Below are 17421 nucleotides of genomic sequence, written 5' to 3'. Positions count from 1 at the left end.
TAAAGATTAAGATTTAAGATTTTCTGAATTTCAATATGAGATGTATCATGGAGCTAAGTATTTTGATGCTTATCATGGATTGATGTATAACCATTTAATTTATTTGTTATTCTAGTAAATAACCACCAAATATGAACACATTTTACTTTTAACCATGATTTTATTCAAAATAATATTTAAAACTTAAACATTTTAAATAATCATTATATTTTTAAAATTTCAATTAATTTAAAATTCCAAATAATATTTCATATATGAAATATAAATTAAGATATAACCTTTTCCATTTAAATTTTTTGTTTTTTGTTTTTTTTTTTTTTATCTTTAACTAATATGACTTACATTTACATCATTCATGTAAAAATTAATAATTTACATCATTAAAAAGAATCTTTTAGTAAAAATCACATAAAGAAAATTTTGGGAACACATAAACAAACAAACAAAAAACGAAATAAAAAAACAACAAAACAAAACAAATAAATATATAAACTAAACAAATAAATATATAAACTAGACAAGACTCCATTTATAAATCAATGAATCAATATCATATAAAAAATATATTTATGATAATATCATATAAAATTAGAATTAGTGAAAATTTTAAAAGATATACTTTTATCATATATAAATTTTGGATTATGGTAAAAGCATTTTCAAATTTAAATTTTTTTGGGTCCATTTCATATATATTAAATTATCAGATAATTATAATGATCACTATTTATAAAGATGTGATTTTAAATGATCACTATTTATAAAGATATGATTTTACCATATATAAAATTTGGATTGTGATAAAAGTTCCCGTTTATGATAAAAAAATATTCTAGTTACATTTTTTTTCAAAAATTAATTTTCTTCCTCTCCATCTCAATAACCATTTTTAAACGTATTTTATCATATTGTAATTTTTCCTTTAACAATACAGATCCACAGCAAATTTTCTTTTAACAATACAGATCCACAAAGCAATTAGAAGTTCCACTCGATTCCGAATTTCGATAAGTTTTTCAAATTTTTTGATAGGAGGAGAGGAAATCTTTGCACAAAAAACAAATAGTTTTGTCGAGGTCTTCTGAAATGTGCGAAAGGTAAACATGGCAGGTTGGAAGCAGCATTAGCGCGTAAATTCCAAGTTCCAACGTACAGTACACTAAAATTTAAACTTAAGAAAAGTGCATTTTGATTAAGTTTAAACCTGCGCAGCTAGGGACAAGAAGATCGTACATTTTCTAATGCTCAGATCCTGATTTTGCGTTGTTTTGTATGTAATCCTGTAAATGAGAAGCTGATGTTAGGGTGTGCGTGTCATCGTGTAATAATTATGATAATAATAGGTTGGAGCAGGAATCGATGTTTTTCTTCAACATGAAATACTTTGAAGATCGAGTACACGCAGGAGAATGGGAAGAGGTCGAGAGATACCTGTCGGGTTTCATAAAGGTGGAAGACAACCGTTATTCCATGAAACTTTTCTTCGAGATCAGAAAACAAAAATATTTGGAAGCTCTGGATAAGTAAGGGTCTCTTTCCTCTTCTTAATGTCTTTTCTCATCTGAATGCCTGAGATTTTTTTATCAATAATATTGTGAAAATCAGACATAATCATTTGAGTATTTTCAGGCAAGATCGGGAGAAAGCCAGGATTCAAGTAGAGGCTAGTGGCTTCAAAAGAGAGCCATCTGACAATATAGACGCTGATCAAGAAGGCAAGTTAGAGAGGGCTTGGTCCAGAAGCTCACCAAGCAGACGGGGCTTAAATGATCATTTCAGAAGCATGACAATATAGACGCTGATCAAGAAGGCAAGTTAGAGAGGGCTTGGTCTAGAAGCTCACCAAGCAGACGGGGCTTAAATGATCATTTCAGAAGCAAGTATCGTGAAAAGGAGAGGGGCAGAATGCCTGCAGATGGTTCTATATCATCCGAATCCAAGGTACCTAAAGGTCAAACTTTTAAGAACACTGAAATAAGGACAGATGACATAAATTTTGCTGGGCGTAAGACTCTTGCACAAATCAAACAAGAAAAGAATCCTGAGAGCAGTGAAGAACCTTTTACTGCACAATCAACAGAGTGAAGAACCTTTTACTGCACAATCAACAGAGCATGGATCCTCACAGAATCCCTCTATGAAGAGTCCAGACAAACACAGAAGAATTAACCGCTGAATCGTTCTACCGTGATCAATTCAGAGCTTGAAATACAGAAATTTAAAAAGGCTTTTTGCAGATCCGAAAAATGTGGGTAAAGGGTTAGTTAATGCCAACCTGGTGGATAACAGATAGGTCGAATTCCGCCCTGACAACTTGAAATGCCCTACAAACAGGGGTGGAAAGCTCTAATAAAACCTTTGAATAGTACAGTGATATGGGGTTTAACGGTAAGTTTCGTTGGGTGAAACCCACGAGACGGAGGTTCAAATCTCGTTGAGTACATGGGCTGTTGTGTCTTGGCTAGAAGAGTAGGCGACCCCACAGTGGACGTCTCGGCTCTTGTTGAGGCATAAGTTCTTGCTATGTGTGGCTTGCAGGTTGCTGCACCTAGCCTAGGTTTATAGTGGCAGCCAGTTGGATTTGATCCTGGGATAACTCTCACCAATTACCGATTGTCCTAGTGTTAAAAAAAAAAAAAAAAAAAAAAACCTTTGAATAGAAAATTAATGAGAGAGAACCTGAGATTGGGGGAATGAAACGGACGGTAAAAATGACGAAGTTAACGAATAATAAACTAATCAGCTCGCAAGGGCAGAAGGAATATCTGGCTGGTTCATGGGGAACAGATTTTGGATTTTTCTCTGCCGCTAAAAAAGAGTTGCGTGCTGCAGCCCTAGCTCGCATACCTCCAAGGAAATATCCCGAACAATAACGCTGAAGACAGAGAGGCCGCTGAAGACAGAGAGGCCATTGGGTTGGGAGATAAAAAGTCAGTGTGACAGAGATGAAGACAGAGAGGCCATTGGGTTGGGAGATAAAAAGTCAGTGTGAAGATCAACGATCAATCTTCATTCAATCGTCTAACACAACAAATCCACGGTCAATAATAGGACAGGTCATCAGTTGGGGTAATTCATTTCAAAGGGAAACGCCTTACGGCGTAAATATACATACTATTATAGAAAAATAATTTTTAAAATAAAAATATATGTATCATCATTAAAACTTCACGTCTTCTTTTAAAAACGATTTTATGATCCAATCTAAACATTTCACCCTGGCTTAAATGTCCACATGTTTAACCATATGAAATCATAATTAAAGTATAATTGAAATAAACATAAATGGAATATTAAGTTTATTTCAAACGAAATGAAGTGAAAGATTAAATTCATAAATTGATTGAATAAAATAAGTTGGAAATGAAGTGGAATATTAAATTCGTGAATGGATTTAATAAAATGAATCGTTGAAAGGAAGACACATTAATAATAGGAAAAATTAAATAAATAAACATAAATGCAATCTAATAAGTATGTATATTTATTTTTCATTTTATTTACTATTTATATATAGCATGATTCGAAGACCAAAAAAAATTATTATTGAAATGGTGTAATATTTTTAATTTTATTATTTAAATAGTTAAATTTAAATATATATATATATATATATATATATATATATAATAATTATAACTAGCGGGAGAGAGTTTTAAAATAGAATTTTGTTTTATTTCATATTTAAAGATTTGTTAATTTATAATTGTTTTCAAGTTCATAATAAGTTTTTTAATTTTTTATTATCTTTTCCTCAATGTTATAATTCCAGTTGAGTTGATGATGAATGCCAATACATAAATATTTGTATGAAGAAACCTTCTCCAAGTGATTGTTATCGTAAATGAAATTATCATAGTTGATCTTTTTAGATTTAATTATCATGACTTTATTCTTGTCGGTATTAACAGGGACACCCATCTTGCAGTAGTAATAATGGAGAAATCTAAGCTGCTTGTGAAAATCATCATGGCTTTTGGCTAGAAGAACAATATTGGCAACATAAAGAAGAAGAGTAATGACAATAATAGCAAGTAATGATAATGGTTAACGTTCATTAAGATTGGATATGAGTATATTATACTTTAAGAAGATGAGAGACTACTCAAAATCCTTTAAAATTGTATTTCTATGCTTAAAATACATTTAAGAGAAGTGTTACAAGATAACGATAATTTCATTTAGCTAAAAGCTCAAGAAGGTTGGTATTGTGAAAAATATTTGAAATTTAGATATAATATAAGTATAAGATGGACAATCTGAGAGACAATGTTTTTCATCTTCAACCTTCTTAATGTCACAAAGATGACATATCCTTTCAGCCCATGGTGTTTTGGGATTTGACAGCTAGCAACCACTTTCACTATGGAGCTCATGAGAATATGTTCTTATTTTAGCAATGCTTATTTTCTTCTTTACAGTAGTCAAGACAGAGAGATACTTTTGACTTTCAAGATTTGGGTTGATCATCTCATTATAATATCTTAGTTTCTTTTTTCCTTCAAACTCTTTAGCACGCCACAATTTCTCCTTAAATTTCGATGTATAATATTTTTAATATTATCTTATTTTTCAAAAATATATCATCCTTTATATCCAATGATATATCCAAGACTATACGTTTGTGTGCCATTCTCACTTGAGTCGAAGGTGGTTTTCGCTAGAATTAGAAGCAATTTTTTGAAACCTCTTGTTTTCCATGTTGTTTAGCCTAGTCATTGCCATGTTTTCAAATGGAAAAAGGCTTGCTTTGATTAGGAGGATAGGATAGGGTGTATTTCCTTAATCTTGAGATTATATGTTATAAATTGATTTTCAATATGTTCTACTTTCCTCCACAACACTCTGGAGGTATTGTATCCATGAATCTCACATGCATATAAAATAACACAGGTGACGAAAGTCTCAAAGAGGAGTGTTTTCTTTTTAATCTCATATCAAAATATTTGTTGATTTACAATTGTTTTCAAGTCCATAATAATCTTTCTATCTTCTATTTATCATTTTCTCAGTGCTATAATTCTATTTGAGCTTGTGATTGATATCAATTCCAAGATATTTTTATGAAGGAACTACCTCCAAGTTGTTGTTGTCATATATGAAAGGAAATGTTGGAGGAATTACCTCTAAGTTGTTGTTTTCATATATGAACCATCTGTGATCTTCTAGATTTATTTATCGTAACTTTCTTTTTGTCAATATCAATAGTGATACTTATCTTGAAATATAAATCTTAGAGGATTATTAGTTGTTTTCCAAGATCGTAAGGACTCATTTCCAAAATAATAATATCATTAGCATAAAGAAGAAGAGTGATGACTATACTAGTGAGAGTAGGACCAACATAACCTACTTCCAAACATTCTTCTAACTTGTTAATGCATATGTCAAAATAGGGTAGGGGACAAGGGAAACCCTTATTTGAATCTAATATTGTAGTTAATATCTTCCAACCAACCCTCATTGATCCTAAAGACAGAAATAATGTTCTCATACAACCTTGTCACAACCAACCCTCAACTCAAGAAGAAACTTTATGTCTTCCAATCTCTTATAAAGGTTTGTCCTACGAATAATGTCAAAATATCTTTTGGAGTCAATGAAACAACTAAGGAGATCAAATTTATTATTTTGGTGGTACTACATAATGATCCTAAGAGTAACAAAGTGGTCCATAGCTGAATGATATATCCTAATCCCGACTTGGCCTTTAACTCTTATATTAAGGCTTTCTAGCCATAAACTATTCTTATTGTTAATTTTTAGATTGTTCTATGTTGTATTAATTACTTTAGCCCAATTCCAAACTTCAATTAGAAATATTTCAAGTTACAATTAGCTTTTCCATTCATCAAAAGTAACTGAAGATAGAAAAATATATGCAATGGCAAAGAAGACAATCAACACATCAACAAGAGATGCCAGATTTGGTCAAAGACTAAGGAAAAAACCCACTAGGGGGAAAACCATTTGAAATTCTCATTTTATTAGATTGTCATAAAAAGTTCAGCAGAGAGTACAATGAGACCAATACAATCTGATTAGCAATACAACCCAACAACTCCAGAAACTAGTTTACAGTGGCAGAATATATCATAGATAACTTGATTCAGACTTTAGACAACTTCAGAAAAGTTCGGATGATGGTCAACTATAGTCAAAACCCTGGACTCTCCCTTCAGGTTAGCATGTGTATGTCTGTAGCTTCCTGGACATTTTCTAGACCATAACATGCGTGCATCTAGGGACGAAATTTCCCAATTCTGTGCTAGCATCTGGAACAAAAAACCTAATTTTGTGTGAGCTTTGGATCTGAGACTTCGAACCTTCATACGACCTTTTCCTTCGCCAATGTGTCGAGCTAAATCAAATAGAAGAGAAGAAGATGCTTCTAGTTCACTTGTATTTATAGGCTTCTAGGGGTGTCCAACAATTTCCATTGGATGTTGAGGTCGACCTATCCAAGTGTGCATGAGAGTGAAGCTAACATGATCCAATATCCATGAGTGGGTGCACAAAATCAAAAACCAGCTTCTTCTTGTCTGAACGAGGTGATCTTTAGGTCGATTTTGGTCCTCTCAAAAAGAGGAACACAATGTTATCATCATATCCATAAAATGAGTAATCCAAAGTGGAATTTGACCGTAGTTGCATATTTTTAACACTCCCTCTCAACTAGGGATAATTCCACCTGTAAAACTTGTCCATCGATCAATGTATCATCATGTGTACAAATATGCTCAACTCTATAGGCTACAAAGTGGAATTTCTATCAATGGGCTACTACCCGGAATAACTTTCAGCAGGATACTAGGAAATCTCTGTCATTGAGCTACTATCTGAAAATATCATGGGGGAGCTACTACTCAACCCATCATATTTCCCACTGATATGCCAAAAAATGACCCTTAATATTCATGTGGTAGAACACCTACATCATAATCCTAGCTTGGGCGAGATACCTGACCTACCAAAGGTAAGGATCTCAAGCCCCAAAGCTTTCTCACACATTGGATAGACGAGAAGGGATCATCCCAACAAGCCTAGCTTGTGGCTATGATTCCAACTGGGGTAGACTCTGCAAAGACCAAGATAGAGTGAGATACTACTCCAACCCTATGGGTAACAGATAGGGGTGATACCCTAATGTCTAGAGTTCCCTCAACCCCAGGAGCCCTCTATCTCAATTCCTCACCCTAGGAGCTCAAACAAGGGAGAAGAGTATGGCTCAGTGTCCTCAATCAGTGGTGCCCCTTATCAGGAGAGGTCACATCCATCAGTCCAAGCCACTCTCTAAAGACCAAAAACTTCCCTTTCGACAAAACCTTGGTGAGAATATCTACAATCTGCTCATCTGTCGATATGTGATGGAATAGAATGACTCCTCTCTTTACCATATCAAGAATGAAGTGATATCAGATATCTATGTGCTTGGACTTGTCATGAAACACAGGATTCTCTGCCAGACGGGCCCCACTCTTGTTGTCACAATATATCACTGTAGTGTCGGGGACCTACTCAAATAGCTCTCCAAAGAGCTTCCTCAACCAAAATTCTTCACAACTATCCATGCTAGCGGAAATATACTTTGCCTCGACGATACTCAATGTTATAGACTTTTACTTCCTACTCATACAAGATACCATGATAGATCCAAGACTAAAACAACATCCTGACGCACTCTTCCTATCGATAACATTTCCCACCCAATCACCATCGGTGTATCCATGAAGTCAAACATCTCTTAAAAAGTATCTTAGACCAGGTGTAATTGTTCCCTGCAAATATCTCAAAATGTGCAGTAGTCCAATGTGCATGGAGAGGCTCGGCTATGAATTGACTCAACGTGTTCACTGCATAGTATATGTCTAGACAGGTGTTCACAAGGAACATCAGAGCCCTAATCAATTTTCTATACTCGGATTGATTCACGAAATCGAGTCTTGTAGCTTCTCCACATAACTTCTTGGAGTTCATTTCCATCGGTGTGGGTAGGGACTTGCATTCTATCATTCCAAATATTTCCAACATGTTCACAACGTATTTTCCTTGTGAAAGAAAAATCTCATCGGGCCTTTTCCATACCTCAAGGCCTAGAAAATAGTGCATGAGTCCAAGGTCCTTCATCTCAAATTCAGAGGATAGCTCCCTCTTACACTCGATCATCAGAGGCTCACTACTTGTCAAGAATAGATCATCAACATATAAAACCAAAATCAGTGGCATACCTTGGACTACCTTGAAGTAGAGGTTGGGACATTGCTTCTTGTGAATCCCAACTTCACCAAATAACTATCTATGTAGGTGTACCATGCTCTTGGGGTTTGCTTCAAACCATACAATTCCTTCTTCAATATACAAATGTGTGTCTTTCGATCTTCTACTTCAAATCCCTGTGGTTGCTTAACATATACTTCTTCTTATAACATGCCATGGAGGAATGCGGTCTTTACATCCATCTGATGAAGGGTCCATCCTTGACTTGCGGCAAGGGAAACTATTGAATGAATGGTTGTATATCGAGCCACAGGTGAAAATATATCATCATAATCTTCTCCCTCTTTCTGGGAGAATCCTCGAGCCACGAACTTCACCTTGTATTTTTCAATGCTTCCATCAATTCCATGCTTGATCTTAAATATCAACTTCGAAGTTACCATAGACTTCCCCTTTGGCCTCGGCACAACATCCCATACATCATTCTTCATAATAGATTCATATTCCTCGGCCATAGCATCTTTCCAAATGTGTTCTTTTACGGCTTCTTCAAATGTGGAAGGTTTGTCTTGAATCATAGTGCACATGGCTGCAACATATCCCTGTTACCTGCATGGCTTCTTCCTTTCTCTAAACAGTATTCAGATGAGCACATGACTATCAGCATTTTGAAGAGTTTCATGGATCGAAAGTGGTATCTCCCTAGTAGGAGGATTACTAGGAGGAGAATCTAAGGGATCCATGGGATCATTAACAATATCAGTCTCGAATTCAAGCACGGACAAGCCATCCAAGATATCCATATCACCATTCTTCTCAGGAGGAGGAAGGTCTCTTTATTTTCCAAGAGCAGTATCTTCATCAACTGTAACATCCTTGGTAATTTCAACCTTCCTTTGACAGGGAATATATATTCTAAATTCTTTATAATTTTCACAATACCCAACAAACATACATTTTCTTCCTGTAGCTTCCAATTTTCTCCTTTTGCCCTTTGGCACATGGAAATATACGAGACATCCAAATATGTGGAGATGACTAATGTCAGGCTTCAAACATGTAAATACTTATTTGGGAGTCTTGTTTTCAAAATCTTGATGAGGCACCCTATTTTGAACATATACGGCATCATGTGAAGCTTTGACCCAAAGAAATTTAGGCAACTTTTGATCATGAAGCATCGCTCAAGTGGCTTCTACTATAGACATGTTCTTCCTTTCAATGAGACCATTTTGTTTGGGAGTATATGGCACAATTATTTCCTTCTTGACACCTTCCTTTTTGCAAAATTCATTGAATTCATTTGACATGTATTTTCCACCATTATCGGACCTGAATATTTTGATCTTCTTCCTTGTTTGATTTTCAACCAATGCTTTGAACTCCTTAAATATTTCGAAGGCTTCATCCTTATGCTTCAAATAGTATATCCATTTATTTCTTGAAAATTCATCAATGAATGTGATGTAGTATAGATATCCACCAATCGAGTGCACGGGCATCAGTCCACATATGTTGGAATGAATGAGATGGAGGATGTCAGTGTTCTTGTTTTCACTAGAGGGGAATGGTCCCCTTGTCATTTTTCCACTAGCACCCATACATACTCCATCATGTTGAGCTTGAACCTTTGGAATCCCTGAGACCAAGTTCTCCAATTTCAGAAGAGAATCATAATGAAGATGAGTTGGTGCCATAATTCACTTAGATGATTGTATTATGGACCAATGCTAGTAATGGTCATCCAATGACCCTATAGAGTCCTTCATATCTTGTTCCCAAAGTGAATGCAGCTCTCATAAGTGATCCAATATGCCAAGTAAGAACCTTTCCTTTAATGAAATCAACCCTCATCCATTTGTCTTCCAAAGCATATATTGATACCAAATTCTTCTTTAACCCAGGCACATACATTACATTATGTAGTATAGGTTCTCCAGAATTCAAATGAAATTTGACGGATCAAAAACATTTAACGATATGAGTGGAGTTTTCTCCAAGAATGATTTCCAAATTTGACTCCCTCTCTACCAAGTTAGAGAGAACTTCTTTGTAACCAGAGAAGTTATGAGTGGCCCCACTATCAACCAACCAACTATCCCACGAATCTGGAGGAGACGAACTAGTAAGGGTGGAAATAAGAATATATCCAGGTTGATTCACAACATTACTTTCATACCTGGAGAATTTTGACTTCTTTTTTGGATGACGATATTATTCATGGTATCTTGGAGCATATTTTCTTCTTCTTTCATTTCTTCCATCAGAATTTTGAGAAGGAGGCTTTCTTGAATCTGATGGACATCCTTTCCCTTTCTTCTTCTTCTTGTCATGAGTGATGTTCGTTCTTTTGAATCCTTCCTCTTCCTATCATCCTTGACTCTTCTTGAGTGATATTTCCAACAATTTCATCAAATGAAGGGAGGAAATTTGTGTTGCTTAAAGTAGTGATGAATGTTTCCCAAATAGGAGGGAGACCTCTTAAAGTCATGATCACCAGTTCCCTATCAGGCAGAACTTCTCCAACTCTTAGAAATTGATCTCTAATATGAGATATCCTCATTATGTAGGATTGTATGGACTCTCCTTTGTTCATCTTGGTGTCTTTGAGTTGATCTTTCAAGGTGAGGATTTCATTCAAATTGTTGACCTCATACATGCTGGCTACCTTATCATACATGTCTTTAGACCTTCACAAGTTCCCAACATATGCAAGTAGATTATCTTGTAAACCATCAGCTATAATTTGTTTTGCTTTCAACTCACCTTTCTTATGCTTGTTCTTGACTGCAACAAATGCATTCTCCGGAGTCTCAGGTAAATTTCCGTGAATGTAGTCCAAAACATCATTATTATTAGCTATGATCTCCAACATAACTTTCCATGTAGAAAAATTAGATGAGTCAACCAACTTCTCATCACTCTTGAAGTAGGAAGTCATGTTGACTTTGACTATACCAGTTCTTTCAACTTTCCAAATATTAGTGCTTCAAGGCTTATCTCCTTTTGGGCTTGTGCTTCACCTTAGCTCTGATACCATTTTCATTTTTAGATTTTTCTATGTTGTATCAATTACTTTAGCCCAATTCCAAACTTCAATTAGCAATATTTCAAGTTACAAATAGTCTTTCCATTCATTAACAGTAATTGAAGATGGAAAAATATATGCAATGACAAAGAATACAATCAGCACAATAACAAGAAACGCCATATTTAGTCAAATACCAGGGGAAAGCCCCACTAGGGGGAAAACCCTTTGAAATTCTTCTTTTCTTAGATTGTCATAAAAAATTCAGTAGAGAGTACAATGAGCCCAATACAATATGATCAACAATAAAACCCAACAACTTCAGAAACCAGTTTACAATGGCAGAATATATCATAGACAACTTGATTCAAACTTCAAATAGCTTCAGAAAACTTTGGATGATGGTCAACTGTAGTCAAACCCCTGGACGCTCCCTTCAGGTTAGCATGTGTGCGTCTGTAGCTTCCTGGACATTGTCTTGACCATAGCATGTGTGGGTTTGTATCTTCCTAGACATTGTCTTGACCATAGAATGTGTGCGTCCAAGGACGAAATTTCCTAGTTTTGTGCTAGCGTCTGAAACAGAAACCCTAATTTGTGCGAGCTTCGAATCTGAGACTTCGGACCTCTGTACAACCTTTTCCTTCGCCAATGTGCCGAACCAAATCAGATAGAAGAGAAGAAGATACTTGATGTTGTGATGTCCAAATGAGCTTCTAGGTCACTTGTATTTATAGGCTTCTATGGTTGTCCAACAATGTCCATTTGATGTTGAGGCCAACCTGTCCAAGTGTGGATGAGAGTGAAGTCAACCTGATCCAATATCCATGAGTGGGTGCACAAAATAAAAAACCAACTTCTGCTTGTCTGAACGAGGTGATATTTAGGTCAATTTTGGTCCTCTCAAAAAGAGGAACTCAATGCCATCATCATCTCCATCAAATGAGTGGTCCAAAGTGGAATTTGACCATAGTTTCATATTTTTAACACTTATATTCCAAAATAATTTCATACAACATAGCTAAAATAAGGCTAATCATAATGGTCCTACAAATAGAGAAAAATATTTTATCCCCACTTTTAAAGATAGGTACAATGAGGCTATGCATCTAAGGCTTGGGGGAGCCTTTCTTCACTTCCAAAGTGAAGAGCTTGTGTATGTGAGGCATGATGATAGGCCCTCCCATTTTAAAAAATTCAGCTTGGTAGCCTTCAATGTCCTTAGCTTTCTCAATTGCGGGCCACTTAACCCCAAACTCCATATATTTTACAAAAACTATTTCATCCTCTATAGGAACATTTGAATGGTGTCCATAGAGTTAGGGGATGCATAAATATTTTTAAGATAAGAATCCCTATTCTTCAAGGGAATCATATTATTTCCTTTAGTTGTACAAATAAGAATTTTCCTCCAAAACTTCCTAGGGTTCTATTTAGATAGGCATGACTTCCTTTTAATAAGGGATTTGTATGTATTTATCTTATTTAGCTTTAAATATTCATTAGAAATACATCTAATTTATTTTCAACAATTTTATAATAAATATTATACCAAGAATTCATGTTTCTAGTATTGTTTTTACGTGACACCTCGATAGATAATTTTTTAGTGGATGTAAAAAGGATTGTACTAAAATTATGATAGAGGTCTTCGATGTTGTCATCATAATTTAAGAGGTTTGAATCTCTATTTAAATCCACTAAGAAGAAATAAACATTACTTTTGTCAAAACACATGTTCCTTTGATTCTCAACAATCTCTTGCATGGGGGTTTTGTGCATGGCAAAGTTTAGAGTTAAGGTTAAAGGTCTATGATCAGAGTTAGGCATATGGTCATTTCAAAGGTTGAATTTTATTGTTTGGTTGGAAAAAGGTATCATAAATAACATAATCCATGACACCATTGTTGAGCCCATAAATACAAGTCACCTAGTTGGAGTTTGGCCTCTTAATTACACCATTGCAAATTATTAGATCTTGAGAGCTACAACATTTGACTAGCTAATTGATACTAACACATTCTCAGTATGTCTTCAAGGTCTCTTTTGTGTCTACTAGCTAAAACAAGGTCCTCATCTATCCATAAAGAATTAAGGTTGGAATTATTGCTTAGAAGAAAATCTTAGTTAGTTGCAGTTCTAACGTTAAAGTCTCCTAACAAGAGGATATTTCCATCATTTTTCAACTATGAATATCTAGTTCTAGGGTATTACAGGGGAAATTTTTATCTAGATTCTTCTTCTTATAAAAGAATTAATAGGTGTGAAATAAAGAATTGGAATATAAATCCTCTTAGCTTTAAAGTCATATATTTTAATCCTAATGTATTGATTAAGAGGGTTTATCTTATGAAGCTAAATGTAAGGAGAAACATTCTATTTATAAAGAAAACCAATTCCTCTTAGCATTAATATCATATATTTTAATCTAAATGTAATAGTTGAGAAGTTTTATCTTATGAAGTTAAATGAAAGAAATGTTATTTTCTATATTGCAGATTATTCCTCCAATCTCTCTACAAAAGGATTTTTTCTTCCATGCTAACCACAAGAATCCATCTATGTGAGGAACCTTAGACTCACATGCTCCCATGCATTAACTAAAAATATAATATCAATTTCACTAAAGACTCAACTTAACATAGGACCTTTTATGCAATGGAAAGTCATGACAGTTCCAAAAAGGAATTTGAAGTGTTCCAAATTCTTATTTATTTGTTATCGTTTTGGGATATATACCTAGTAATAGATTTTCTATTTCTAATTATTTCTTGTTTTCCCTCCTTTCTGGCTTCCTTTACCTTTTGAACCTCTTTTATTAACTCAACTTGGTCACGCAAAGATTTATTGAATATGCAAATTTATGGTCAGTACAGCTTACCTTAATACAAATTAGTCTATCTTTATGTTCAAATATCTTTCTCAACCTCTTTAGGCTTAAAAAAGATAATTTGTTTCAATTTGTGACCTATTTTTTAGTTTTTATTTTTAATATGGTTAATATATCCTCATCTGCTTGCTCTTTTATACTATTAAATATGGGATTCAAGGCTCTTTTATTATGCTTGTGATCTAGTTCAATTAGCTTTTTCATTTCTTATTTAATGGGTTTGATATCTAATTTATTTTCCATATGACTTAGAGAAGAACTTTTATTTAGTTTTTCTTTTAAATTTTTAATATCATCTCTTAGGTTACAAGTTTCTTCAACCCATGATTGTTTTTGTTTTCCCATTTCTTATCGTTTATCCTCCATTTTTTTATAGTTGAATCACAAACTCTTATATTCTATTTTTTAGTTTCTCTTATAACAATTTAAATTTGTTATCAAACATACATATAACTCTATTTTATGTTCCATTTTTTTTTTATTTTCTTCTTCCTTCTAATAAATTTATATGATAAATACTATCTAGAGTGACCTTGTTGAGCCTTCCATTACTGTATTAAGGTTTTGGCATAAATGGGAAAGTGAAAATAGTTTTAAAAAAAAAGTAGATAGAAAAAAAAAAAACATGTCTTTAGTTTATGAGCAACATAGTATAACCCTAGCCTCGTTCTTCTTAGTTGTAGTTTTTCTCTCCAAATATTTTAAAGATATTTCCGCTAACCCTAAAAATGTATGTTTAAAGATTTTGTCATATGTGTAGATTGCAACCTTGAACCCTATACGTGACTTTGTATGTTGTAATCACTCCAATAGTTTCTAATTCATTGTATATTGTAATCACTCCAAATATTTTTTTATGCTTCAGTGTTCACCCATCTAGAGAAGAAAACAATCTCTAGTGAAAATTCACAGTTCACCGCAGATCATGTTATGATCCACCGCACAAGTTTAATGTCTCATGGATCTCATAACTCACAATCATTGCAGGGAAAACTCAAAGTGAACTCATAATAAAACTCACCATAGAGCGAACTGAGAATCAATATGGATCACTATGAATCAAGTTAACCACAGATCATATTACAGCCCACCCTAGAGTTTTAAGTCTCGCGGAGCAAACTCCAAACTCAAAATCAGCACAAATAAAACTCATAATCAAACTCACTACAACTAACATAGTATTCATATGGTATGTATTGATTTTAATACTTGAAACACTTCAAGCTATGTGTGTACATATTCACAACATAAATGATCTCATAACTCACAATCATTGCAGGGAAAACTCAGAGTGAACTCATAATAAAACTCACCATAGAGCGAACTGAGAATCAATATGGATCACTATGAATCAAGTTAACCACAGATCATATTACAGCCCACCCTAGAGTTTTAAGTCTCGCGGAGCAAACTCCAAACTCAAAATCAGCACAAATAAAACTCATAATCAAACTCACTACAACTAACATAGTATTCATATGGTATGTATTGATTTTAATACTTGAAACACTTGAAGCTATGTGTGTACATATTCACAACATAAATGATTTATTTCATAATAGACATATTCATAATTTATATGGTTTATCTAATAAGTATTTGGAGTTGCTAAAGAATTTTAAATTTATAATATCAATTTCTTATTTGTAAATATAATGTGTTGAAGTGTATTTGATTATATTTTATTGAGATATTTTTTATTTATTTATTTTTTTTAAAGGGTGGTAGAGTATTATTATTTTTGAAGGAATAATAATGTTTTTATATGATTGATCTCTAATGATAATAAAAAAAACATACACTCTATTTTATGGGATAGTTAATATTTTAAATATTCAAAAATTAATCATAATTGGTGATTCTAAGGTCACAATTATGCATCTTTATGAAGGAATCTCTTCTCAAGAATGAAAAAATAATTCATTTTTCTCATCACATCTTTGTTGGTGTATGCTCTATCCATGGTGGACTATTTCCATGTGTTACGTGGAAACAATACCCAAGAATACTTCCTTGTCAATGAAGCAATAAAAGGGAAAATTTGTGATATTTTAATAAATTCCAAGCTCTACCATCAAACTATACCCTAATTCCTACCATGTTGAATCGGGTGAAGTCAATAATATTGTAGGTGGATGGAATACAGAAAGATCGTTCATGTGACTTGACATGTGTCAACTCCCTTCATAAGGCATGTGCAATTAATTCATGGAATTGTAGTGGGATATTGTGGGAAATGAAGGGTCACTCCATGCAACAGGTTCATCATGAAGTAGTCCAAATAGCTATATCGTTTAATTTTCACTCAAGAGATGGATATTGCATGGTGCTTCTCATTCACAATGAGCGAGGTTTTCCTTTTCCATTCAATATCCCTCTCTTCTCATTTATGGCTTATCATGTAATTCCAAAAATGCACAAATCTCTCCAACGACACGAAGAAATAATTGAAGAGTTACAAGACACAATGTGACGTCTTCAAGTGCAAATTGATAATGTGGAAGATCAAGATATAACAACCATGGACATTCTAATACAACAATGATAGATCCTCCACTAAATAGACATTGAAAATGAACTCCCTTGTCATCAATTGGAATTAGACCCACATGGAAGGCAAGTTGCATCTAAGAATCCAACTCTCTCAATGAACTCTATAATTGGGAATTCAATGAAACCAACCACCTTACTTCAATATTTTAATATGAAAGTGTAGGAGGTCATTCTGGAGGTTTCTCTCATGGAAAGTGAACAAATTAACCCATGTTGACTTTCATGTATTTCAAATTCTATAGTATCTTAGGTTTATATTATTGGTTGTACGTAGTTAAGGACTTTCATGAAACCTTATCTATTTCAAGTAGTTTTGGAGGGCTCTGATTATTGGATTACTGGAAATCATTCATGCATGGTTTACTAGCAACCATTCAACTTTCTCTTTTTTATGTAACTCAGTTGCATGCCTCGATCATAAATATTTTATTAATATAAATCCTCCAATTAATGTCTAAAAAATTACCTCTTTGTAAAAAACACAATTGTTTTATTCTTTCATTGACTTACAATACCCTCCCATATCTCTTTAGTGTGTCAAGTTTAAGTTATAGCTATCATGCTTGAGGGATAAAGCCCTAACATTAACATGAAGTTGAGTTTAAACCAGGACTTTGTGCATTGTAGGAAATTTTTTTATATTATTTTTGTCACTTGTATTGGATAATAACTTTTATACAATGTAATGTTCTACCTTTTTTTTTCCATTTCACATGTTATATGTAGAAAGGAT

At 33.8% G+C, this 17421-nt stretch overlaps 1 protein-coding gene and 1 long non-coding RNA gene across 2 annotated transcripts; one reads left to right on the top strand and one right to left on the bottom strand.

Moving 5' to 3' along the window:
- Positions 1 to 1204: 1204 nt before the first annotated feature.
- On the bottom strand, positions 1205 to 2354 carry LOC149179412 (uncharacterized). Its single transcript, XR_016258921.1, has 3 exons — positions 2276 to 2354; positions 1432 to 2135; positions 1205 to 1280 (listed from the first exon to the last, which is right to left on the bottom strand). It is a non-coding gene; the product is annotated as an uncharacterized LOC149179412 (long non-coding RNA).
- Positions 1350 to 1795, top strand: LOC149179413 (protein TPR1-like). Its single transcript, XM_089423824.1, has 2 exons — positions 1350 to 1523; positions 1630 to 1795. The coding sequence occupies exons 1-2, from the start codon at positions 1360 to 1362 to the stop codon at positions 1793 to 1795; spliced, it is 330 nt and encodes a 109-aa protein (XP_089279950.1). The 5' UTR covers positions 1350 to 1359.
- Positions 2355 to 17421: the final 15067 nt, after the last annotated feature.

The sequence above is a fragment of the Pinus tabuliformis genome, chromosome 4_1 (assembly GCF_031772625.1).
Source record: "Pinus tabuliformis cultivar Carrire ecotype Pingquan chromosome 4_1, CPIR1, whole genome shotgun sequence".
Lineage (NCBI taxonomy): Eukaryota > Viridiplantae > Streptophyta > Pinopsida > Pinales > Pinaceae > Pinus > Pinus tabuliformis.
This window is presented reverse-complemented; position numbering and strand designations above follow the sequence as displayed.